Raw genomic sequence first — 27,782 nt, forward strand, 5'->3', positions numbered from 1 at the left:
AGTCACGCTTCCTTGTAGCAAACCTTGGAGTGCATGGAGAGAGCTGATAATGTGTGGCTCCGGAGATTTACCACATTTGGGTTGTAAACACAAGCAGAAGGTCTATGTGGACACAGCTGAGAACCATCTTTGCTTCTATGCACTTCTCAAATGCAGTGTATCATCATTTACATAATTCAGAGGCAGTTCTGACTGGGAACTCCCTTTGGGAGGCCCACATCATTCCTCTGGGGGAAGCCAGGCTTGAAACTTACTGGAGCTTAACATGTTTCTGTTCACAACAGAGCTTGAAAAATAAGCATCAAACTACAGTTTAGGACTGGGAACCTTGGGAAGTGGCTTTATGGATTTTTGTAAATTTCAAGCAAACAACTTTTTTTTTAAAAAGTCTATATTACATACATTTATTATTTGTAAACGTGCTAATTGAAAAGTCTGCTCTCTGATCCACAGGGCTGTTTTTCTATTTGTCATTTTACCATATCTGTTTTATTAGTCATTAATGAACTTGTCTGACTAGCTTGGTTAAAGGTGCCAAATCCTGCCAGATGCTATAGTGGCTGTCAGCAGAATGAACTTCCTGTCTGACCAAGAAACAAACAAACTCTTTGAGAAACAGATTTTTTTCCATGTAAGTAGGCTGCCTTTAACAGCTTCCCATTCTTGGAGCAGGCTTTGCATTTGGCAAACTAGCTGTTTTTTCTCCAACGTTTTCTTTTATGTTACAGCACAGTCACTCCTGTAGTCTCTGCTTGTCTGTCCTGAGAATCACACTGAAGAATCACACCGTTTGAGGCATTAAACCATGGGTCAAGAGCAGAAGGTTTAGGACAGAAAGCAAAATTTAATCTCATAGCCAATCACAAATCTTAGGCTGGCTTCAGTCTCTGTTTCTTTATGGTTAAATTTTTGGAACACTAAATTAATAAACAAATCTAGTAACATTTTACATTGTTCTTTAATTGTTTCACTTCTCTCATTTTATGATACCTAAATGTCTACACCAGGATTTTGCAAGAGCAACAATTAGGAAATTGCTATTTGCACACTGCTGTCGATTGATTATTTCACCTTAAGATTCACCCATGCCAATCGTCAGTGACCTGTGTTCCTAAACTCACCCTACAGCTGTAAATCTTGCCTCCTGTCTCTCTATAATTTCAGTACATTACCAGGAACTGGTGATGGCACTAACTGAAAATGTTAATCAACTCTAAAGAGAGATCATGTAAAAATGGCATCTCCTGACTCACCAGATCTGGTTCCTATGTGTATTCAAAGACACTCATTTTTAGTGACAAAAATAAGATATAATTAAAAAGGAGTAAAGGATTTAAATACAATTCTAATCATGACTCTGGGCCACTCTGAATTCCAAGAGATCATGGGTTGGATAATGTCAGGGTGCACCAATCCTGCTGTTGGGTGATCAATCATTCTTTGTACGCCATAGAGACAATTATCTGCCATACTGTGTTTGTTTTTCTCAGTCTTACTCTTTTGGAAAAGCAGCTTCTGGTGGATTGAATGTAGAGCTGGAACATAGAAGTTTGGCATGCTCAAAAATAACAGCCCATGGCTAAATCAAGAGCAGGACAGAACTAGCATCCCACTCAAAACAAGAGGCCTTTATTGCCCATCCTGCTTTAGGTGTAATTGACTGCTGACCTGAGGAATTCTCACTGTGTTTTTTAAAATCTCCGTTACAATGTCAAATACTATGGTGAGAGAGGCATCTGAGAAAGTAAAGAAGTAGCCATCTAGTGGCCCTAAATCCTAATCCCAGCTCTGACACTGACTCACCTGGGGCAGATCCCTTAGCTTCTCCGTACCTCAACCTCCCATCTGTAAAATGGGGGTGATACTACTTCCCAACTTCATAGGGAATGGGAAATCCGGCCCTGTGAGTCACCGGTGGGGTCATTGTGAAGATTAAAGAGATAATGTTTCCAAAGTGCTTTGGTAAACAAATTGTGCAGTGGTAAAGGATATTATTAAAAGTGGATCTAAGGCCTAGAGAGTAAATGGACGTTGCTGCGGCCTAGGATGTAAGAGTAAGAACAACACTCAATTTGCCTCTGAGGCCCTAGATAGAGAGAAGTTGTCAACACTTACCATCCCATGGAAGGTGTTATCTGTCCAACCCCACCAGGAGGGAGGGAGTAGAAACCAGGAATATCTGATGTTTGGGAAGGACGGTGCACACCTAAGCAGAGGACCAAGACTTTAGTTAGAGAAGGAAATTTGGGAAAAGCAGGCACTAGCATTTCCAGGTTTATGGCAGTCAATATGTTTTCCACTCCTGCATTTACTTCCATTTATTCTAAGGACAGCAACTCAATGTAGGTTTGTGGCTTGTGAGAAACGTGTGACTACAGTTTTCTCCTATGTACAATAGTTCCAAATGACAGGGTCCTACAACTAATCCCTTTTAATGGTTTGGTTGTACCACTAAGGGCGTGCCTACACCGTATCTGTGAGTGAGCCTCCTAGCTTGGGTCCATATACTTGTTCTGGTTGCCCTCATGCTAGCGCTCTAAAAATAGATGTTGCGACTCAGGCTCTGAAGCCTGGGCGTGAGGGGAGTGGGGCTGGAGAGTCCAAGCTCAAAGCACCATTCACCCAGCTATTTTTAGAGGGCTAGCGCAAGCCCTGCTAACCCCGTTGACCCAGGCTGGGGGGCTCACTCTCAGACATACTTACAGCGTAGCCTTTTGCTGGGAGTGGGGCAGAGCAAGGACCTTCAAATATTACTGCAGAAAAAAGATCACTCCTCTACTCATGCTTGGGTCATCCACAATCCACAACACTCACCTGCCGAACAATGCTTTGCTTTGCCAAAGGATTTGATTTTTATTTCTGTTCCATCCCACCAGTTTCTATTCCACCCCTCAGTCCATCATAGATAAGCTCTTCCTTATGGGGCTGACAGTAACGCTGACCAGTGACACCATTCAGGAGCAGAGGCCTTCCTTCCCTGTGGATTCCTGACATTTTGTTGTGCACTTTTTATCCATAATGACTTTTTCCACGAGCTTCCCTCAGAGTGAAGCTGTTTCCCTAGGTCAGCGGTTCTCAAACTTCATTGCACCGTGATACCCTTCTGACAACAAAAATTACTACATGACCCAGGAGGGGGTGAGGGGTGGGGGTAGTGGGAGTGGTTGGAACCCAAGCTCTGTCAACCCGGGCGGAAGTCCTCGGGTTTCGGCTTCAGCCCAGGGCAGCAGGGCTCAGGCTTTGTCTTCAGCCCTGGACCCCAGTGAGTCTAATGCTGGCCTTGGCGACCCCATTAAAATGGGGTTGTGACCCACTGTGGGGTCCCGACCCACAGTTTGAGAACCGCTGCCCTAAGTGTTCCTGGTGTATTCCACTTCAGAGAGGTCTTTGATTAGAAGGGCCTGATTTTCTGGTACATCCAAGCCTATTTGTGCTGTTCTGTTGGTGTCAATGGGCTATACATCTGGTTCATGTGGCCAGCTGGGAATTCCACTTTGGCAACTGAATTCCCTAGGAAATGGGGTGTGGCCAGAGTGTCTTTATACATTTTGGCTATTTTCCTGGATTTCAGGACAGCCTCTCTTGGAGCCTTGGGCAGCTGGGAAGAAGTTAGAGCAGCCTTGAAGCTGCTCTTACACTCAGCACCAAATGGGTCTTCAGCTGCCCTCAGAAATGGGGAACTGAAAAACATAAGCACCCTGCTTTGCACAGAACCAGGCTTTAGGTTTCTCCTTTCTCCAAAAGGCACATGGTGATGAAATGTCCCCCAGGTGGAAAGAGAGAGCGAGACACAGTGTGCGTGTCTGTATGTGTGGTGAAGAGTGAGATGTTGCCAGGAAAATGTCTTGTGGTGAAAGGATGTGAAATGAAATGTAAATGATCCCTTGAACACAACACTTTGTATAGTTACCTGGTGACAGCAGAACATTAAATGCCCTTCCAGTTATGTATTCGCCATTAGAGCCTTGCCCTGAAGGATACTGAAGATGTTGTCTGGCCTAGCTCCAGGAGGAGAGCACTCTAGATTCATGGGCCCTCGCCAGAGATTTATGCTGTAAGATCATTAGCAGCTCCAGTTCCAGTCTTAATTTTCATTAAAGGACATAGTGCAGCTGCCAGTCCCTGGGGTAGGCTGATGCTATATTGTTTAAAGCTTTACATACTAATAGGAAGTCCCTGAAGCACACTCAAAGACTTTCAAAGGCCCTTGAGCAGTCATGGAGTTGTGTTCTGTAAGTAGTTTTCAAGGGTAGGCTGAAATAAGGTACATTGTGTTTATATTCCCTCAGGAGCCAAGCAAGATTTAAAAAAAAAAAAAAAAAATCCTCCCTCATCACTTGTGTGAGACTTGGAAATCTGCCATTAGCTGAGTTTCTAATAGGTTTTAATTTGTTAACTTCGTATTTTTCTGTTGATTTTATTATACGCTGGTGGCTGGCAAGCAATTTGCTGTCTGGAAGAAACACCAGACGTATATTGGTATCTGTTCCATGGGTGTAAATCCTCAGTAGTTAGTGGATTTACTCAGGGTTACACCGGGTAGATCAGAATGTGGCCACTAGGGTTCAAACTTCTGACAACATCCCCAACACCTTCATAGCCATTCCCCCCTACCTGATGCCACCTTGTTTAGCAGCACTCTTAACTTGGCTATGCTAACACTTTACAACATGCTCGGAAGCTTTAGAAATGGAGATTAAGCTGACTGGTAACTGTTGCATGAAACTACAGAAAATTCCTTTACTCCAAACAATACTGTGTGGGTGGAACACTTCCTTTCTTTACCTCTCAGCAGGGGTCTTTGTGGATAGCTTCACATAAAGCTTAGAGCAGTAGGTAACCATGCCAGGCTGTGGTATGGAGGGCTTTACATGAAATACAGTAACTTGTGTATGCACTTGGAGTTTTCCATTGACTCCCAGGTTCAAATGAACCAAGATCCCTGCCAGAATTTAGTTTGACACAACACTTTAAATGAACCCAGATTTACCTGAAACTATGCCCAGGGTCTGCCCAAAGTTTGTGAATTTTAGTAAAACGGTGAATGAACTTGGAATATTTTTGAGTCTGTAGCACCAATACAACATATAACAACAGCTTCTCTGGAGGCCCCAACCAAAATTGATTTATGATAAATTCATACATCTGTATTCACTTTTCACTGTACAGGGTCTAACCTCTCCTTATTGTACTTTCCTCTATACTCTTCCTGAGATGACTGTCTGATATGTATTATTTTAACAAATAAAAGAAATCCAAACAGTCAAACTGTGCGACCACCAAGGCCGCGGACTGTAAAGATCCAGCTACACGCCAGACACCGACTCTACCTCGTTAGTCAAAATATTTCCTGTTTCAAGCATTTATTTTCTCAAAATGACAACCTGACAACTGTTCGGGTATGAGTCAAAGGAAAGGTTACTTTCCATTTTCTAGTTGACTTTTGTGAATCATCCTCAGGCTCTGGTCTGTTCTAAGGCCACAGACAGAGTTATTACACAGAGAATTATGCAAAATGGATAATCAAGGCAGATATTTTTTGATGTTCAAGCCTCTCTTAAGCCATAACTGCAAAGCATCCCCCAGGAGCTAAATCCCAAGCAAATTCTCCTGTTAGCCCATGCCCTTACCTGCCCTTGGCTCACATCACTCAGTGTTTGCATTGATGGCCATTTATTTACTTTTTAACTGACCACAGGTTAAAGCATCTGGCCGTGCTGGAGACACACTAGTTACGTAGCAACTCTAATTTCAAAGTCTTATGGCATCAAACCCCTCTTCTAAATCATTCTGAGGATTCTACCCCCAATAAACTTAGACAGGATAAGGGTTACCTTGTTTCTGGTTGATGTCGGCTGGCAGGTGTGGTGAGTGGGAGCCATGGCTGAAATGTTCGTTGCTGTATGGAATGAGTGGGGTGAGTGGATGGACTCCATGGGACGGCTGCACTACAGGAACCTTGTTAGACTGTAAAATACAAGGGGAGGGGAAAGGCTTCAGCAATGTACACCTTTGTGCTTTACAATCCAGGTGTATTAACTATCTGGTATTAAACGTCTAAGCCAATCTAATTAGAACTGCCATTTCTAGCAGCAGCAAAGAGATGGCTCAGAGACTTCACAGGTAAATATATAAAAGCAGCCATTCTGGCCTGTCTAAGGCTGAAAGTGCCCTCAAGAGGCCTGGTTGTGAAAGTGAGATGCTGAGAATTATAATAAATCCTTAGTCCCTCTCAAAGACAGAGCAAGGCACTCCTCTTACCTAAATAAATAGATACTACAGTCCTCTAGAGGAGAGGTCCCCAACAGCAGTAACACTGCTGTAAGCTGGTGTAGTTTGGATCACCACTGAGAAGTAAAACACCATACTGTAATATTTATCAGGGTACCATGGACAAGCACAACCAACACGATGTTTTCAAACTCTGCAGTAGTACCTATTCTGCACCTACAATACCTTCTTTATCTCAGGACTGATACTGAGCATGTTAGCAAATGTGCTGCTATGCTAGCACCCTCTGTTTTGCCCTGCCAGCTCTCTATGCCAAGACCTGTGCAAGTATGACTGTGTTCACACTCTTTGTCCACAAACCCCCCCACACATTTCTTTTTTCTAAATCTGTATTTGAGCATGTGTATCCTAGACTAAAGTGAGCGACAGATCCAGTGTGGGATGTTCTGTGATGTTTACTAATACAGAGACTCAGCCCTCCCACTTCAGGAGCCCCTCAGTTTAGCAGACTTGAAGCACAACTATTCCTCACGCTCTCAGATGTTGGCGGGGATGAGTTTAGTCACCTTTGCTAATGCATCAGTTTACTACAATTTACATCAATCCACTTCAACTACTAAATTCTTCGCTATTGGCAGAAATAACGTCATTTCTTGAAAGAAAGCTTAAAGAACACACAGCAAAACGGCTTCAAGGAAAGTGATAAATTGGCTCCTCCCAGTTGCCCTATCTGACATAAAAGAAAGAAACGGCACAGAAAAGTGTGTGACTAAAGGTAAAGAATAAATAGTGCAGAACTGCCCTTCAATACTAATTTGTACTTATAAAAGACACTTCCCCGCTGCCTCAGGCTCTGCAAAACTATAGGTCTTTTTGAAGTAGGTGCAGCTGTCAAACAAAGATTCTGGAAAGAGCACAATCCCTTCAGCTGCTGGTGAAGAAAGGAAAGAGCAAAAAAAAGGAAGGAGAACAATAGGAAGCAAAAGGATAGCTTGTCCTGGAAACAGCCCCTCCAGATTCCTGAGCTATAGTTTGGACTACCCAAATGAAAGACTAGCCCCAAAGATTCCCACATAGATTTTACACTGAGTCTAGTGCATTCTGGGACACAAAATTTAGGAGCTTATAGGCTCACACTCTGGAACACTCGGGGTCTGGTTTTCACACATATTAGACACAGATTCTAGTTGTTTTAGGTTCTCAGCACCTCTGAAACTCACGCCCAAGATGGCTCAAGGATGGTTCTCAGAAACTGTGAAACCCATATTTAGTGGACACTGAAAATCTTGGCTTTCCTGAGTGCTGTGTGAGCACTCATCCAGAGCAAACACAATCTATAGGTCAGGGGCTTTCAAACTGGGGGTCGGGACTCCTCAAAGGGTCGCAAAGTTATTGGGGTGAGGGGTGTCACGTGCTATCAGCCCCCCGCACATGCTGAGGCTGATAGCCAGAGCCCTTCAGAGCTGGGTGGCCAGAGAGTAGAAGCTGTTGGCAAGGTGCTCTGAAGGCAGCGCCATGGATAGCAGCAGCGTAGAAGTAAGAATAGCATCGCAAGGGAAGGTGGATGGCATAGCATGGGGAGGACATCACTTTTTGTGGGGGGTCATCACAGCTTGAAATATTTTCGGGGGGGCCAGAATTTTTTTTTTTGAGAAACCCTGATATAGCTTCTACACTGCCAAAGCTAAATAATTTGGTGGTAGCTTTATGGTAATTATGGACAAATCTGAAGGATGCAGCAAACAAAACTAAATTCAGAAAAGAAAATTTCAGTCTCTCTCTCCAAGTTACATTGCTGGAGCAATCAAGGCCTGAAATCTTTGTGAAATCAGGGTGCTGTGTCAAGCACAATGCAGAATGTTTCTGCATGTTAGAGCAAAGAGAAGGGAACTTGTTTAAAACAATTGCAGTGCTGTAAGGAAAACACACACACAACTCTGCTGTCTGCCGCAAGCATGTCTGCTGTTTCATACTTGCCCAGTTTCGCCCACAGTTGCTTTTAAATCCAAATTGACTTCACCATGATTAGGGAAAGTCAGGATTTGTCCCAGGGAAAATCTGCAGACAATACTAGGACTGATAGTAGTACAAGATTAGGAGGAATAAGAGTGGACCACATACGAATGTTGATCAGCGGTTAAAGCAGGGGATTCAGAATCCGATCTCCTGGATTCTATTGTAGCATCTACAAATGATTATTATAGCATCTACAAATGATTATCATATTATAATATGAATATTATAGATATTGAAGGCAAGTTACTTATCTCTCAGCTGCCCTTCATCTGGTTTTAGCATTTACACCTGTGCAAGGGGAGTATAAAACACACAACCTTTCTGATTTGATAGCAGTTTTGCACTCAATTTGCACAGGTAGAAGAAAGTGGAGAATCAGGTTTCTGTGTCTTGGTTTCCCCAAAGAGGAATAATAATGCATAATCCACAGACATCTTGCAAATCTGAACTTGTATAAAGTATTTTGAAATCCTTGGATAAAAAATGCTATATAAATGCATACTGTATCTCTGTATTAATTGGAAAATCTGTGAAACAGAAGGGAAAATAATAATCTGTGGTAAGAGAAACTGTTACTTCACATCTGTATACACTACCAAATGTTTGCTCAAGTAAATAAACCAAGGAAGCAGCGTGTAAGTTTTTATTTAAGAGTGAAAGCAAAGCAAAACTGCAAACCTTGAGAGTGTGTAGTCAAACATTGGCTCTTTAGGTTCCACCCTGGAGTGCAGAATTTTGACCACTCTGGATCATGAGATGAAGTCTGGAATAGTTTTTCAGGGATATTTCTGAAATTAGCTATAGCTGAAGCCTAATTAAGGGCTAGACTTTCAAAGTTAAGGATACACAACTGTTTATGCATATCTCCAAGTTCCTGATTTAATACATTTATACCCAGCAGGCATGTGCAAATCAGTTATCTGTGCACACTAAAGGCCACCCCCATACCCATGTGCTTGTACAAATATTTCATTTGTGCACACAGCAGGTGTTTTATGCACAAGCAAAATTGTATGTGCAAATTCACCTGCCTAACTGACAGTCCAGCCCTTGATATATTAAGGGTGGGATTTTCAAAAATATCCAGTGGGCCTAATTCTGCCTCCATCGAAGCTAGTGACTTAAAGGGGAAGCAGAGTTAGGCTAGTGCTGAGTGTTTTTGAAAAACTAAACATAAGCATTTCTGTTGTCCGCAAAGAGCAGAATTTTCACGCTCCTTCACATCCAAAGTGGAGCATCATCATACTATTTGATCCAGGAAAGAGGTACAATCCTGTACTCTTCTGAAGTGTGGATTGTGGGTTTCTAAAGCAAGGAGGGAACACAGCTGGACATTTTTTTAAAAAAAAGGGAAATCCATCATTTTAATCCTCAAAATATATCAAAAGGAACCAAAACAAAGGTCATGTGGCCATAGCAAAGGCACAAACTGACCATCTTTTTTCCCATTAGATGCAAAGCAGGACACCAGGATTTGGTGTACAAAAGAGCTGCAAATCAGTTACTCAGATTTTCCATCAGTTCACATGGAAAACATATTGTGTGCATCAGCAAGTCCAGCCTTCCCCCCCTCTCCTGTTAAATTATCCCTTTACCTAGCTGTGACACCCTTTCTAAGGCCAAGGCCCTCCGCAAGCAGGCAGGAAAAACATGTCAGTAAGGGAATACACGGGGTGCTGCTTCCCCTCCAACAGCATGTTGGCAACGGGAGTCTCCTGAGCTGGACAGCCAGAGAGAAGGAATGAAGGTTCTGGGAGGGTGCTCAGGAACTGAGAAGATGCCTTCCACTTTGATTCACAATTTTAAATATTTTAGTCTATATCTGTTCATGACCAGGAGCCATCTTCATGGTTACTGGTCACCATCAGATTCTCTAGAAGTTACCAGACACTTTAAGTTGTAAAATCAGATCTGACAGTTCTGAAAGCCCATATTCAAGAGAGGGGGCAGCATTTCCTTTTTTTAGAAGGCCTGGATTTAGTTCCTGTGAACAACCTGTAACTCTGAGAGAATCTTCAAGATAAGTCTGAAATTGCTAGCTGATGACTGCCTTCTACTAAGAAAATTAACCTGAAGACAAACGTTTCCACAAGCTGAATTGCATTTAATATAGGAGTATTTTACAAATTTTAACAGTCCCCCAAACCAGGCCCCTATTTAACCTTCAGCCTATATTAGCTTTGAAAAGAGAATTTGCTGGGGGAATGCATGAAAAGTAGAACTGTTACTGAAGGACACTGAACTGTATTGCTTTGCATGTGTTTTTATGTAGTTTAAATATTTCATCTGGAAAAAAAATTGAAATTGTGTTGTAAAGGATATAGTGGTATCAGAAATATGCCTATAATGTCTGTCTAGAACACAAGGGAAACTGGGATGGGAAAATGCAAGTTATAATAAAAATATGAGGAACTGAATGACTCTGGGATTGGTGAATGGCTCTATGAATTTTTATCTAAAAGTCACTGATTCAAATCCATTTTAGGTCAGTGGTGACTAAAAATTTTTATCACCACCTGATGGGCTGTTTCGATGCCTATCTAAAATAACCTGGCTGGCTTTGGTCCAGCATCCAATGCACAAATGTCTAAACCAAAACCCACCAGAACTGGAGTCTTTGTTGGCTGCCTCAACAGAGGCCAAGGAATGAGTGGGCCATAGGAATTAATTTATCTTCTCACTCTTAAAACGTGGAACCATTCGTAGGGCAATACAGGCCAGCTTGAGCTGCTCTGCTACTCCCACGGGGCCTGTTTTATGGACAAGGAGATGGACACACAAAATAATACAAAACCTGTTTTTCCCAAATGAGACGCAGTACCTGAACGTTGCATCCTGGATCACCATTTTCCCTGACAAGTTTGATATCTCACAATTGTCTCTCAACACCTACTGCGTATTCTCTTTTTGTCCACCATGATAACCAAACAACACTGTGTTCTGGTGCAGACTTCCTGTCACGGTGATGCATAATCTTATACTCCTCTTACTTTTAAGTAGCCGCACTACTGAGATTAATCAGCCCCTACTAACCTGTGTGAAATTGAGAAGGAAAAAAACAACAAAAAAGCCCAGAGAGCAGCAGCTATCACTTTGAAGCAGAAAAGCCGCTTTACTAATGAGCAGTGCTGAAATGGAGGTGCATTGATTATTAAGGAAGATGAACTGCTGACAAGACACAATTAGGAGACTTCCTCCCTCACGTGTAGGTGTGTCCAACTGCAGGCGATGCTCTAGGCTAACTATACATTTTTAGTCTTGCTGAACGGACATAAACATAGAAGATTTACTGTGTTAGGATCATCATCACCACCACTACCGCAGTATCTTTCCCTTCACTGCAGGACGAAGGGCCTCACCTTACCCAGTTGCCCGGCATCCCCCTCCTTGCCCAAATCTGCCCAAGAAGAATGTGCACATGGGTACCATTTATTCCTGACTGCACAAGGTTGCTGAGGCCATGGGTAGTTTTACCACTGCGTTATTCAGACCTGCTCAAACCAGATGTAAAAGCATTGATGCAGTGCTAAAAATGTCAACAGCAACAGGACCTTTGTCTACACTTGGGATCCCAGCATTGCTACCGCTGCTGGAGCTGCATGAGTAGGAGCAACTAGAGGAAATGTTTTACAAAAATTCCTTATGTAGACAAGTCTTAACTGAAAGGAAGACACTTAATTCTGGTGGCCCTCAGCTCACTGGGGGCCTAATCCAATGAAAGTATTTTTTATTAACTTTACTGGGAGTTGTATCAAGTACTCAGGGTCAGAGCCCACAGCTAGTCTGCAGAGATGAGCTGTAAACTCTGGATATATCATTGAGCATGATACTGAACTTCTTATGGATTCTCACGTGGGATTTCATGTTCATGCTTTGTTCTTCACACATTAAAACTAAGAGAGAGAGATGCAACTAATAGCAGAGTTAATACATTAGAGCAAAAGAGCAAGCATATCCAACCATAATTTGAATTATACAACAGACAAAGAAGACAGAGGAGTTTAGCGTTTGTGGTGAACATGGATTATCCTAGCAGGGTCTGTGCCTGGGGCATCCTTGCTGGGACAGACATCTTCACATTTGATACTGGTGCCAATGTTTTCCAGGTTTTCCTCTACCCCACATTTTGAACAAAATAGAACTAGTACAAAGATGTGTATAACAAAACTATGTAAGCGGTGTGTTTCCTATAAGAGGGAAACTTACAAAAGTCATTTCTCAGATTTCCTTTTGCTTGAGAAGAAACTAACAGGAGGATCTTGCTGACACTTTATAATAATCAGGCTTACCCTAGCAGCAGTACTCTCAACTTGAGATAAGCAAAATTCAGAACCTGCAGTGTCACTCTATCTCCACTAAAAGTGAAGTGGGCTAAAACTAACTGATCATGCACTCCAGCTTCCTGAATTCTCAATATGAGTGCGGGAATTTATAATCAAAGTTTCTTCCATTACACTTTTGACATTCTAAATCTTACTCTGTCACTATTCTGCCCAGTTTTCTACTTTTTGAAAGGACACGAAGTATTCCTGAGGCTTTGGAAAACTATAGTCAATTACAGAGCAGTCAGTTAGCGCTTCATCCAAGCAAGCCACTACAAAATATACCAATGATATAAAATGAGAGCCTCAAAACATTGACATTTATCTGATATCTTATAAAATTCAGTCCTTTTATTTACTAACCAGGAAGCATAACACTGCTCACGAGGTTCCCAACAAACAAACAGGAGAGAAGGATAAAACAGCCACAACACAGAAGATCCCAGCCAAAATGAAAACCAGTCAAGAGTCAGAACAAACAAAGCTACTATGAGGAAAGTGTCAGTCCTAAGAGAGAGGACCACTCAATCCTGAAGATCTCAACTGACACAAACATACCTGGAGACAAATTATTGGAGATGCTGAGAAAATACGGGTAAAAACTGCTGGAATGGCATAAAGTTTATAATTGCGCAGCTGTTTGGAGCGACTTCCCTAGCTGAGTGATGGCTCTGCCAAATGTGAGCAATGCAGTAAGCCTGTACCCTCATCATACCATGCTGTATCATGCTTTGCGCTTGCCTGACATGTTGTTTTCCAAAGATGGGTGTCGGTATTGTTTGGAGTGCTAGCGGAGATGATTTTTGACCTACTTACAGTAATGACTCTATTTTGGACTCCTGATCCATGAAGGTGTCAGTGATGTTCTCCTTTATCTTTTGTAAATAGTAAAAAAATATCTACTCTCCAAATTTATGCTTGAGACCACATATGAAATATCCCAACCTTTGGCTCGGGATTCCTAAAAGCTACCTCAAATCTTCTCTTTAAAGCAAGAGCCTTGCTCTTGTGCTTGCTTTCCTACATTTTAATTTCCTTCTTACTTTCCATTCCATTCACTGATTATTTACTTTAAACTGAGTGGGTGAACTGCAAGGAGTGGATGACAGACAGTTGACACTTGTGGTCTCCAGAGCTTACCAACACTTCAGCCATAAAGGAAACAGAAATTCAAGTCCTGACTGTAGGACATGTCTACGCTGACTCTTAGGTAATTAATTCTGCCTCTTATGGAGAAGCTGGCTCATGGAGCTTCACACTGCCACACTTCGTTTCCTCATCATCCAAATGGTAAAACACAATAGCTCTCTTTGGCAAAGGCAGAATTAATTATTATAACAACATTTTCACTTATATAATCTCAAAGCAGTTTACAAAGGTGAGCAAGACTATTAGATGGGAAGGCATGGTGATTCAGTTATGACCACAGAGCAGTCAGTGGCAGACCCATGAATACAACTAAGATCTCCTGCCTTCCAGACCCTGCCCCGTCCTCTGGACCACACTGGCTCCTCGTCTTCCTAAAAATTAGTTTGGCAGACGCTATGGAAAATGCCAGGCACCTAAGCAGTTAATAGGCACAGACAACTCAGTATAAGTCTGGGAGGAGGGTTGGTTTTTCCATTTGTTTTTTTTATTTAGACAAAGAGTAAAGTTTCCGCTTCTGCCATGTTAATAGTTTCCCTGGTTTTGTCACTGCTGCCTTATCAATGTATCACACGCCATTCCTCCAGGACGATAGTGTTTCCTTGTGATCACAGGAATATGCCACATGCAAGAGATCAGTAGGAAAAGCACCATATCTGCAAGGACATATTTACCAATGGTTGCTGCGTAGTATTTAGTGTATAATACTTTGCCTTTCTAGAGTTCATTTCATCCCAAAGTCTTAAGATGTGCCCTTTGTTATGGATGAGGAACAGAGGCCCAGGAAGGTTAAATGACTTGCCTGCCATCATACAGAAAAGCAGTGGCAAAGTTAGGACCTGAATCCAAAGAATCATTTGCTAGTCTTGTCTTCTAGCTAGTAGACATCATGGCCGATGTTATACATATGTATCATCGCAAAAACTTGCTGTGTAGAACTTCTGCATTTCTCCTCTCCTATTGCTATTAACCACCTTGCTGAAATCTCTGTGTTCTGATGACACATGCACAGTCCAGCAAGCTTCTTCCAATGAGCTCTGGTCACCAGAAAGGCAAATCTGGAAACACCCCCCTAAGTTTTTGTATGACTAGGCCATCACTGTCACTAACCAAATACTGTACACAAGTTTGTCGCCGCTGCTGAGTGAGCGATCAGTGTGGTTTCTAGCACTCGGCAGGGTAACCTAAGCAGTGGTAAATGCAGATTAGTCATAGCACTCTCAAACTTTCCCACATTGCTGGCCTGAGAAATAGCTCATTGAAAAAGCAGCAGGCAAGTCAGCTCCCTTAACCTTTGAGGAGAGTCTCCATGAACGATTCTTTTGAATGAAAATAGCCAAAATTCTGGGCAGCTTGCTCCATCTTACTTTTGTATTTTACCAAACTGTCTTTGCTTGGCACAGATGGACAAGAAAATTATTCAGTCAACAGACGGAAGCATTTGATTTTCCGTCTAATGGAGGGGAAGTTGTGGTTTAGGGATTGAGCAAGGGACTGGGAAACCCTGCCTGGTAAAATAAAGAAACAGAATGGAATAAGTCACTCAAAATTTTGACCAGAGATCTCTTTCCAATTTCAAAGATGAGCGACTGCTGTGTCGCCAGTCACATCACTGCCCTTTGCCTCAGTTTCCCCATCTGTAAAATAAGGATAATAATCCATCCTCGTGAAGTGCTTGAGCTCAGTAGCCTTGACTATCTAAAAAGCCCTGTTATCTGAAGGGGAGTTGTGTCTCCTGGACAATTCCAATAAGAAAAGTTTGAATAATCAGCGAGCTGGCTTCCCTGGGCTGGCCTGTTCAGAAGAGCTAAAATCTTGCTTTCTCTGTTCCTCCAGTTGAAAAGAGGAGCTCCATTTCTGCAGAACTTTGTGTATGTGCAGAGCTTTAGTTCTCAGAGCTCTGTATAGCTGGAACCACTTATTACACTTGAGGTGGCTTAAGGAGAAGAGACTCTGAAGCCTGCACGTAGACTTGGTGGGGAACTATACTCTGAAGTAAATGGATGTCTCCCACTTAAGACCTTAGAATGACTGTGGTTCTAACATACCAAGCTATGCAGTCAAGTCAGGAGAAGTCATCCTACATGTGTTTGTCACACACCACTTCTCAGGGAGAGATGAGTCCATATTTAGGCCATGAAAAACAGAACACATAAAATGTACTCTAGCTGATTCAATGGGGAATTATCTTTTTTTTTCCTGTAAAATTAGTCATCTGAGCTCAGCTTTCTGTGCTTTAGAAATAAAACTCTAAGGTCAGGCTGCACTGAATACAAAGCATGCTTTGCTTTGGAAGAAGTTCCCAAGCTCAGATGGGGTATACTCCATGCCTTTGCTGATTTGATTTTCATCACCTTGCACTGTAACCAACTCCAATTACTGCATATGTATTAGGGACGTGGTCCATGCTGCAGATTGAATCTGGATCTGAACTTCACTAGAAGCTCACAGGGGTGGGTGGATGTGAGTTTGCATGCAATATTCTGATTTAGGTCCACTGCCTGATTTAGGTCCATATAGGCCTGAACTACTTAACTCAGAACCAGATCTGAACAGCCTTGTGGTATGTCTACAGTCTGATTGGTTTGCCAGTTTGAGACATTGTGTGATAAAAATAAAACAAATAGGATTGTTTTGGTGCCTCTAGTGCTCTGCACCACAAATTGTACTGACAAAAAAAAAATCACACCCCACATAAACATTCAATATAATTATTTGTTGTTGTTGTTTGAAAGCATGTGAGCACATACCATTTGAATATCGCAGCAACAGCAGCCACTTCAACACCCTTAGCCATTGAGCTATCTCCAGTATCAACTCATTTCACATTTCTGTGCACTTTTTCTCTTTCTCACTTTTGCTACACAGTCTCATCTCCCCAGCCCACGGCTGTAGCAGACAGGAAATAAGGAAAGTTAATGCCGCTCACACTTCAGTGCTACTTTCAGTGGCTAGGATCCGCGCTGCTCCCTTCACCAAATTTAGGGGGATTAAGCATTTCTACTGCTGCTGCTCTGCGGCACTGAGTTTTACTGGCTATCAGATGTGACTTTAAGGGTTCACGTGAGTACTGGCCTCTGACCTGACTAGAACGAATGGAGGCCTGTTTGCCTCCTCTAATGAGCAAATGATTAGCATGTTGAGAAGAGTCACTACAAAGTGGAGATGAGCTAAAAGGACTTAGTGTGTGCTGTGAGTGATGAGTGGGGGGGGACAGAAACAGTGGCAGGCTGCTGCTGCATATAGAAATCCTAAGATAGGTACTCAGATGCTACAGTGATGAGCATGGTTTAAAAAAGGCCTCTGGACCAAATTCTCAGCTGCAAGGTGCCCTGAGTGGATGGGGAGGGCAAAAAGGAACTAGTTTAAGGTCCCTGATTCAGAGGTTAATGATGCACTAGCCACATAGCTGGTGCAGATGTGCCTGAGGCAGCTTTAAACTATGACAGTTGGCTGTGTCCATCAAGGGGCCGTTGCCAACTCGCGGTTCCTGGATGCAGTGCCATCTTTTGACATTTTATCACTGGCCTTCTCCACCAGGACATACCCCTAAGCCAGAAGGAGCCTCGCTTGACTTTCATATTGCAGGTTGAGTTTTCAGGGGACAAACGAAATAAACCATCATTTTACGGGTAAAATTTGCCTTTGAAATTAGTAAGATGACAAGCATGGAACCCTCTGAGAAGCAGATGGAACTTGTTTAGGAATTCTATTGATTGTGCATGAGCCAGAATAGAATTCAGCATACTCTCTAACTGCTGTGTTGTCTCAGGCTAGAAGAACTTCTTCAGGGCAGGAAATGTCCTCCTACTGTATGTATGTTCAGCACCTGACACTTTGGGGACCTTAGCTGGGGTACCGTGTCCAGTTTTGGATGTCACACTTTAAGAAACTTGTGGACAAATTGAAGAAAGTTCAAAGGAGAGCAACAAAGGTGTGAGGGGTTTAGAAAACGTGACCTACAAGGAAAGGTTGAAAGAACTTGGCATGTTTAGACTAGAGAAGAGAAGGCGGATGGGGAACACGGTAAGTCTTCAATATGTAAATAGGTGATACGAAGAGGACGGTGATTGTTCTCCATGTCCATCAAAGATAGGACAAACAATAATCTGCTTAGTTTGCAGCAAGGGAGATTTAGCTTGGATATTAAGAAAAACTTTCTAACTATAAGGATGGCTAACCAGTGGCACACATTATTTAGGAAGGTTGTGGAATTCCCGTACTCGGAGGTTTTTAAGGACAAGTTAGACTGACACGCATCAGGGTTGATCTAGGTACTTTAAGCCTGCCTCACTGCGAGGGGATGAATTAGATGACTTCTCCAGGTCCCTTTCAACTCTACATTTCTATTATTCTATTATATGACTTTGAATATACAAAGAAAGCAGATCTGTTGAGTGAGAAGCTGCTTTATTTACCTATTTTTAAAGAGCAAGTGGGATTGACTTATAAGGAAAGTTTAAAAGAGCTAAATATATATAATGTGCACGGCCAAACAAATGAAAGGGTGGGGATGTGATAATCATCTGCAAATATCTGAAGGATATACGCATCAAGGAGGAGAGGAATTACCTAGCAAGGGCCAAAGGATGATAACTGGGAATAATGGGATGTAATTCAGAAAAGGGAATTTTAGGCTGTATATCAGGAGAAATGTCCCATTGGCAAAGAGGTCGGAGCCTTGCATATCAGGGCATATAAAACTTGATAGGATAACACACTGATGAATATGCTAAGGAAATAATTCTGTGGTAAGAAATCTTTTCCATATCCAATTTCAAAGCCATACACTAGAGTAGTACTCGCTACACCAGGACATTGAACTTCTCTGCTGTTGTTTCAGAAGGTAGAGGAAGTAACTAGGGGGGACAGCCATTTTAGACTTTGTTCTGATTAACAGGGAGGAATTGGCTGTTAATCTGAATGTTAAAGGAAATTTGGGTAAAAATGAGCTTGAAATGACAGATTTCATGATTCTAAGGAAAAGAAGGAGTTAGGGCAGCAGAATAAGGACAATCGACATTAAAAAAAAAAAAAAAAAAAAGGCAGATTGTAACAAACCCAGAAAACTGGTAGGTAAGGTCCCTTGGGAAGAAATCGAAGGGAACAAGGATTTCAGGAGAGCAATTTCTCAAAGAGACAATATTAAAGGCACAACAGAAAACTATCCCTCTGCAAAAGAAAGATAGGAAGAATAATAAGAGGCCAAGCATGGCTTCATTAATGACCTGAATGTCCTATAAAAAGCAGAAACACAGACAATGTGCTAAGGATGAGTACAAAAGAATAGCACAAGCATGTAGAGACAAAATCAGAAAGGCTAAAAAACAAAATGAGTTGCACCTAGCAAGAGACATAAAAGGCAAATCAGAAAAGATTCTATAAATAGAAAAGGAGCAAGGGAAAGATGAAAGAAAGCATGGTCCTCTAGTTAGCAGGGAAGGAGAGCTAAGGAGTGTAATGCCTATTTTGCTCCAGCCTTCAATAAAAAGGTAAATTGTGACCAGATACTTAAAACAATTAATATTAACAAGGAGGAAGGAACACAAACCAAAATAAGGAAAGAACAAGTTAAAGAATATGTAGATAAATTAGATATAGTCAAGTCAGTAGAGCCTGATGAAATTCATCTTAAGGTACTTAAGAAACTAGATGAAGCACACTATCTTTGAGAAGATCATGGAAAATGGATAAGGTTCCAGAGGACTGGAGAAGGGCAAACATTGCACCTGTCTTTAAAAAGGGGAACAAAGAGGACCCGGGGAACTATAGACCAGTCAGACTATCTAGGATGCCTGGAAAGATACTGGAACAAAATGTATTAAACAATCAATTTGTAAGCACCTAGAGGATGGGGAGGTTACTTACTGTAACTGATGGTTCTTTGAGATGTGTGTTCCCTATTTGGATTCCATCGTGGGTACGCATGCGTGCCGTGAGCCGGAGCCGGAACAGTTGAAAGTAGTGTTCGTCAACCTGTGTGCACACTTTATGTTGCCCATGTGGTATGTCCAAGGTCTTATATGTCTGCGCAGGTTGACACCCCCTCAGTTTCCTCTTACTCCTAGGCACTGAGCCCTAAGCAGAGTGGACGAGGGGTGGGATTGGAATCCAGAAAGAGACTGCACATCTCAAAGAACCATCAGTTACAGTAAGTAACCTTCCCTTCTTCTTTGAGTGATGGTCCCTATATGGATTCCATTGTGGGAGTGTAGCTAGCAGTAAGCAGTATGGAGGCAGGGCCAGGGCTCGTAGATGCCAGAGTTTGTAGGACTGCAGAGCCCACTGGCATGTCAGTAGAGGTGGCATTAGTCAAAGCGTAGTGAGCCGTAAATGTGTGTATGGAAGTCCAAGTTGCTGCTTTGCAAATATCTTGCCATGGGATGTTGGTGAGGAAGGCCATCATAGCTGCCTGTGCTTTTGTGGAGTGTGCTCTGATACGAGGTGGAGGCTGAACTCGACAGAGGGAGTAGCACTCCTTTATGCAATGAATGATCCAGTGGGAGATACACTAGGAAGAAAGCGCACGCCCCTTGCAATGGTCTGCTATCGCCACAAAGAATTTTGGCGAGGTTCTGAAGGGGTGAGTATGTTGTAAGTAAAAGGCTAGCGCTCGTCTGACATCGAGGGAGTGTAGGGTCCTCTCCCTGGTAGAGGAATGTGGCTTAGGGTAAAAAACAGGGAGGTGAATAACTTGGTTGAAGTGAAACTGGGAGGCTGCTTTAGGGAGAAAGTTGCGGTGAAGCCTCAGTGATACTTTGTCCCTGTGAAAGATAGTAAAAAGAGGGTCTGCCATCATGGCTGCTAGTTGACTAACTCGTTGAGCTGAGGTAATAGTCACGAGAAAGATTGTTTTCATGGATAGATGCGGGAAGGCACAGGAGGATAGGGATTCAAAGGGTGGTTTAGTAAGTGTAGAAAGGACAAGGATAAGGTCCCAGGCCAGAGTGGAGTCCCTGACGGTTGGAAACAAATTAAGTAAACCTGTCATAAACCTACCAACAGTCTGATGACTAAAAATAGAGGAACCCTCCACAGGTGGGAGGATAGCACTTATGGCCACTAGATGAACTTTTATAGATGAATGCGCAAGCCCTAGCCATCGTAGAGAGAGGAGGTAGTCTAGGATGGTTGGAATACTCATGGCTGATAAAGAGTGATGATTGTCTGATGCCCACTGAGTGAACTGTCTCCATTTGGCCTAGTAACAAGCCCTGGTCATGGGACGGTAGCTGTGTGTGAGCACCCGTTGCACTAGGGAGGAGCAGGCGTTGTCTACCTGTGAGCCCCATCCAAATACCAAGCTGTGAGGTGGACTTGTGCTGGGTTGGGGTGCTGGATGCAGCCGCTCTGACAATTCTGGTAGTGGCAGTGCTGTTGGTACATGTAGAACCCGTGGAGGTTGTGGAGCCTGTAGTGGCTGTATTGTCGGCCGAGGTTGTGGTACTGTATGTGGTTGTGGTCCCGGCCGTACCGGTGGAACTGTAGGATATGTTTGCACCAGATGGTGGTGCAACAGTAGCCATTCACTGGCTGGAGACGGTGGCTGTATGTTATCCTGAGGTTCCTTGTGAGCTGAGTCCAGGTCTACAGAGTTCTGCTGTGGGGGTCAACAGGGATAGCCATCCGAGAGTGTGTGATGCCGGGTCTGGTGGACTTGTGGATGGTCCATATTCCATGGGGGCTTCAGAGGTGGATGGGCTGACAACATGTTTTGTTTTCTTGTCAGCTTTAGCTCTTTTGGGCTCCGGAGCCGCCAAATCTGACCAGCTGGTCTTGGCTCGGGAGGAAACATGGCATTTAGAGATGGTCCCTCTTGAGGATCCACTCTTGTGCCCATGACTATTTTTCTTCTTATGTGACTTCGTTGATGTTGACAGCTCCACCAGTACCGATGCGGCTGGCAACGCTGGTATCACCGGTGCGGGTGGGCACTCTGGAGGGTCCACTGGTGCCACCTCTTGGTGTGCACGTGGACGCATAGCTTCCTCCATAAGGAATTTTTAAAGTCTGAATTGCCTCGCTTCTCGCACTCTCCGTGGGAAGGAGCATCAGATGGAGCACCGCGACACAAGCAATATAAGCAGTGTGAATGTTTATCACTTCCTGAGAAGGATCCTGGGCATGCCTGTTTTGACATATTCCCCCACATGAATAGGGTGGGGAAATGAAGTTGGATCTCTATCTAACGCTCTCTTTTTCTTTTTTTACTTAACGACTTACTAACGATCTGCTAACGACTAACAATTTACTGACTATTCTAACTGCTAACAATGGAAATGTTTACTTGCTACTCAGGTCTGAAGAGGAGAAGCTGTTCCAACTCTAGCCATGCAGCGGTAAGAGGAAACTGAGGGGGTGTCGATCCATGCAGACATATAAGACCTTGGATGTACCACGTGGGCAACATGAGGCATGCACGTAGGTCGATAGACACTGCTTTCAACAGTTCCGGCTCCAGTGCATAGTGCGCATGCGCACCCATGATGGAATCCACATGGGGACCATCACTTGAAGAAGAAAATTGGGTTATAAGTAACAGCCAAGGTGGATTTGTCAAGAACAAATCATACCAAACCAATCTAATTTCCTTCTTTGATAGGTCTACTAGTCAAAGATGGGGGGATGCTGCAGATAAGATATATCTTGATTTTAGTAAGGCTTTTGATGCAGTCCCAAATGACATTCTCTTACACAAATTAAGGAAAAGGTGGTTTAAATAAAATCAAATTACTATAAAGTGGGTGCAAAGCTGGTTGAAAGACTGTACTCAAATAGTAGTTACCAATGGTTGGCTGTCAAACTGCGGAGAAGTATCTAGTCAGTTTTCATAATGGCTTGTCCTGGGTCTGGAACTATTCAATTGTTTCATTAGTGACTTGGATAATTGAGTGGACAGTATGCTTATAAAAATTTACAGATTACATCAGGATGGAAGGGGCTGCTAGCACTCTGGAGGACAAGATTAGAATTCAAAATTACCTTGATGAATTGGTCTGAAATCATAAGACGAAATGCAATAATGACAAGTGCAAAATACTATACTTAGGGAGGAAAAATCAAATGCACAAATACAAAACGGGGAATAACTGGCTGGATGGTAGTACTGCTGAAAAGCATCTGGGGGTTATAGCAGATCACAATTTGAATATGAGTCAACAATGTGATGCAATTGTAAAAATGCTAATTTTATTCTGGGGTGTATTATGGAGTGTTGCATGTAAGAAACGGCAGGCAATTGTCCAGGTTTACTCAGCACCGGTGAGGCCTCAGCTGGAATATTGTGTTCAGCTTTGGGCATCATACTTTAAGAAAGATGTAGACAAATTGGGGAGAGTCCGAAGGAGAGCAACAAAACTGATAAAAGGTTTAGAAAACCAGACCTATGAGGAAAGGTTAAAAAATTGGGCAGGTTTAACCTTGAGAAAAGAAGCCTAAGAGGGGGGACCTATTAACAGTCTTCAAATATGTTCAGGGCTGTTATAAAGAGGATGGGGATCGATTGTTCTCCATGTCCACTGAAGGTAGGACAAGAAATAATGGGCTTAATCTGCAGCAAGGGAGATTTAGGTTAGATATTAGGAAAAACTTTATAACTATAGGGATGGTTAAACACTGGAAGAGGCTTCTAAGGGAGGTTGTGGAGATTTTTAAGAACAAGTTAGATGAACACCTGGCAGGGATGGCCTCCGTATATTTGGTCCTGCCTCCATGCTGGGGGTTGACTAAATTACCTCTTAAGGTCCCTTCCAGCCTTACATTTGTATGATTCTATGCAAATAATTTCACCTGTCCTAAAAATTAAGATTATTCCATATTAAAACAATGACAACTTTGTTATTTATCAGTAGCTCCGCGCATGATTGGGGAAAAAACTGAGCGACCTTCTCAGTTGTCTATATATTTCTGGTTAGAGCGCCACACCTGTTCCATCACTGGCAGAGTTCAAGATACAGAGAACATTAACTTTTCCTAAAAGAAGAAAGAGCTAGAATGCTGTGACCTTGCTGCTGGCATGAGGTTTTTTTGTCTCAGAAAAGAAGCCGTTCACCAGTGAGGTTCATTCTGCTGTTGCGGGTTTCTGTTTTTAAATGAGGATGGTTCTTATTTTTAAGCTACACTCTGAGCTTCTCACCGTTTACGGGCACAGGAAGAGACGTTTCACTTCTTGAGTATTTATCTGTTGAGAGAAATATGTAGGTGGTTCTTTGCCAAAAAAATAAAGATCAAAAGGTCCATTAGTGGCTGCTTCTCTCCTAGAGTGGCAGGGATGAGTACTGAGTTGATTACATCCATATCAGAGAAAAGAAAAACCTTGCAAAGTGAACTTTTGACATCACTGCCCAATATTTACAGTCACATTTAGAAGAAGAGCTATCTCACTTCGAGAAGCCTTCTTAATGGTGCAGAAAGTCCCACTGCTCTCCACTCAGATTTTGCTTATGAAACACTCTACTGCTGTTGAGCTGTTAAGATGCTAATCAACTTAACCAAACCCTCACTAATGCACATGTTCAAGGGGACGTGTACACTGTACCAAAATTCCCCACAAGAGTAGTGATGTGGCAAAGTAAAAGGGTCATTCAGGGTAATGGAACAAATGTCACAGCAGTCCAACCCCACTAATTGTAGTGTAACAAAGCAGTATTTAATCCAATGCTTATTTCTACTTCAGTTCTGGAACATCCATCTCCACTTGGGTCCTGCACTCCTGTTTCAATGTCATGCGTGCCGTCCTCTAGCTACACAGAAAACATTTGTCACATGGATCTTTCGAAGCACTGAGTGAGCCTAAACAGAACCATGTAAGTGCTGACTTTATAGGCTATTATGCAGTTTTGTGATGTTTGAAAGAAATGTTTTAAACCCTTTGAGTTTAAAAAATAAATAAAAGCTTTGCAAAAATAAAAATAACAACGCACTTACTTGATCTGCAAAGGCTGATAAGATCAGGCTTCCATTTTATGCCAAGGGTCTCAGAGGTGTGGGATCACACTCAGAAATAATCAGGAAAATATTCAAGACAGAAAGGGAAGATAGCAAAAACAAGAAGGTAGGAAGCGTAGCTATTTATTGCATTATGTTATAAGGAGCCTTGAGATATCCATTTCATAAGGTGCCAAAGGAATTATTTTACTTGCCTTATATATATGTAACACGAAGACAGACAAAACATGAAGACGGATACACCACAGTGAGAACTAGAAATGGTCTCCAACTGCAAGATCTAGATCTGGATTTCAAACAATCTAAAATTCAGATTCAAGCACCTAATTCAGATCCAGGGACCTAGTTCAGGCCATTCCGAAGGAGACATATATAAAACACGGATCCAGATGTGTTTGAATCTGAAACAAAACTAAAGGGGTTATGAGACTGAGGACCTGGGTTTGGTTCCATCTCTAGTCAGGATATGCTCTAGCAGTGGGATGGCAAATTTTTGTGAGATTTCTCAGCGTATCTGTCAGCAAATAACTGATCAGGAAATCATGAGGTATCAGTAGAACACAGTAGAACACATTTTCTGCCTTTCGTTATTTGCTAAAACGTTTCGTTATTTGCTAAAATGTTGTCATGACAAAGCTCGCAGCTGCTTAGGTTTCTTTCTCCGCCCTCCCCTCCATTTAAAACAAAAATAAAAACAAAAACAGCTACTTGAAAGAGTTGAAGGGAAATTTAAAAAAAAACAAAAGGATGTGATTTATGGTGTTTCGATTTTCCCTAACATCAGAAGTGGTGAAACTTGGCCTTCTTCACACAAGTAGCAAGGGCTGCACTGATCTGACTCACACAAGTGCTTGTTGGTGACGCACCCATTACTGATGCAAACACAAACTGGGTAAAATTGAGGGCACGAAGCAGAGCACTTGAAAGTTGGCTGGCCTTGTATATAAATCCAAGGGCATAAATAGCTGCAGTCTGTTGGGTGGTGTTTCAGCTAACTGCTGCATAGCTACAGCCAACCAGCAATCATTCAGACAAGAATTTCTCAAATGCACTTACTTACCACTGTAACCTGCTTCTCTCCAGCCTCCCGTGCTACCTAACTTCCCTTCACTCCGCCCAACACGTTATCACCAAGATCATCTTTACCATCAGCCATCCTGACCATAAAATGCCCCTTCTAAAATCTCTTCATTGGTTTCCCCTCCAAATTCACGTGAAGCTTAACCTCCTCATCCTCACTCAGCAGGTTTCACCGCCACTTTCATTCCTGCCTATGCCAGTCCCACAAACACTCCAGTTATTCTGCTTTCACCTCACCTCTCCCTTTGACCAGTGTCTGCTCACAACTGTATAATTCAGTTGGCTTCACTGGATTTACCCCAACCTGTCTCAGACTAGGGAAAGCAAGAGCAGAAACAGGCTTTTTGTGTCCTTCCCATATGTTTGTTTCTGTGCCTTCTGTACTCCCCCTCATGCCTGGGCATGGCCAACTTTCATGATTTTATTGTGAGTATTGTAATATTTTATGTTTTTCTTAGTCCTAGCTCCTGAAGTCACATTATTATGTGAGAATCTCAGCTGTCCTTAAAACAAAACAAAAAGTGTCTAGTCCTGGTTGGAGAGAAAAACGTGAAACTGTGAACCATAAGTGCTCAAAAGCCCAATGGCAAATAGGAACCCCAAATTAATTATATTTTTAAATCTCTGAGTTTTTCAGGCCTGACTCATGATTTTTTGACACTTGGGGTTGGCAATATTAAAATGTCCTCCCTTCTCCTCATGAAGTAGCTGTCCAATCTCTCCTCTCTCAAATCCCTCTTCCAAACACATTTCTTAAAGTCTGTCATTGTTAACTCCCCACCCAAAGAAGCGTGGGCAGTATCTATTTAAAAATCAGAGAAACAAAATCCCCTCCTACACCATTCTACAATGACATCATTTCCTCCTCGGCTGATGTTTTCAGTGTGTTGTTGTCCGCCGTTTTTCTTTGTAAGCTTCACAGCACGTTTCCTCCATGTTCTGCACAGCGTTAAGCATGCTGATTGCGCTTAGCAAAAACAGTAAGTAAGAGTAAAACAACGATAAATGAATTCTGCTATCCCTGTTAGACCTAGCATCTCCGCATTTCACACAATTCCTAAGGCTACTTACATATACACTGTGTCAGATGACTTAGGGTGAGGTCATTTTAACATGTAGAACATGGTGCTTCACATCACACTTACATTCTGTGGGGTGGGCAACTGCCTAATTGAAAGATAAGAAGACACAGGCACCAGGGGATAGTAATTTATAATTATTACATTTCCTAGGTGTTCATTTTATTGCTGCAATTAACTCCTTGGATATTTATGTGGATGTCAAAAGCACTTCCTTTATAAATGATCATGAATGATTGAATTAGGGCCTGATCCAAATCCCAATGAAATCTCACAGAGTCCAGGCAGAAGAACAGACAGTGGGGGAAATCCTTGCGTCCATGAAGTCAATGGGTGTTTTGCCATTGACTTCAATGGGACCAGAAATTCACCTAGTGAATACAAGAGAGAAATTGACAGCATGCTCCAAATTCACCACTGACATAAATAAGTGGAACTTCGTTTTACTTCAATGGTGTTGCCTCTGCTTATGCCAGTCGTGAACATGGTCCTCTCTCTCCACTGTGGAGGAGGCTTTGTGCACACCATATTTCTGATGCCATAAAATTTTCTGCAGACTCCACCCTTTGCTGCCAAAACATGTTCCCAAATCTAATCTGAGACATACTGAAAATTTAAAATTGTGGGACAGAATGAAATTAACATTTAAGTAATTTGGTGAACATCACACAGCTTGTATTACCCATTCCCATGTTTAATTCATCAAAAGCTCCATTTTTAAAATTTATATCTGAAGTGCTGCAGAATCGAGGCCCCTCTGTGAAGAGCTTGGCACAGCACACCCGGAGCTTTGATTGTGGAATGTTGATTGCTAATGTCTAAAATACAGCCTTGAAGCAATTAAACTGAAATTCAGAAACACAAAACCAGATTCATAAGGATGGCCAGAAATGAAAAACCCCGGTGCATACAATAAATCCCCAGGCAGGGTGGTGCAGATCCTCTCTGTGACAGGGGTAGT

The 27,782-nt window shown here is 42.4% G+C and overlaps 1 protein-coding gene across 1 annotated transcript in view; it reads right to left on the reverse strand.

Annotated features, from left to right (window-relative positions):
* Positions 1-27,782, reverse strand: part of TCF7 (transcription factor 7) — a 105,572-nt gene that overhangs the window by 27,339 nt on the left and 50,451 nt on the right. Inside the window, exons 3-4 of the mRNA XM_067566520.1 lie at positions 5,835-5,967; positions 2,116-2,206 (exon numbers count right to left, since the gene is read on the reverse strand). Of these exons, the coding sequence (XP_067422621.1) occupies positions 2,116-2,206; positions 5,835-5,967 (224 nt within the window). The remainder of the gene's footprint in view (positions 1-2,115; positions 2,207-5,834; positions 5,968-27,782) is intronic.

Source organism: Emydura macquarii, unplaced genomic scaffold (assembly GCF_026122565.2).
Source record: "Emydura macquarii macquarii isolate MOO-44397 ecotype Brisbane River unplaced genomic scaffold, CSIRO-AGI_Emac_v2 contig_2768, whole genome shotgun sequence".
Taxonomy (NCBI): Eukaryota; Metazoa; Chordata; order Testudines; family Chelidae; genus Emydura; species Emydura macquarii.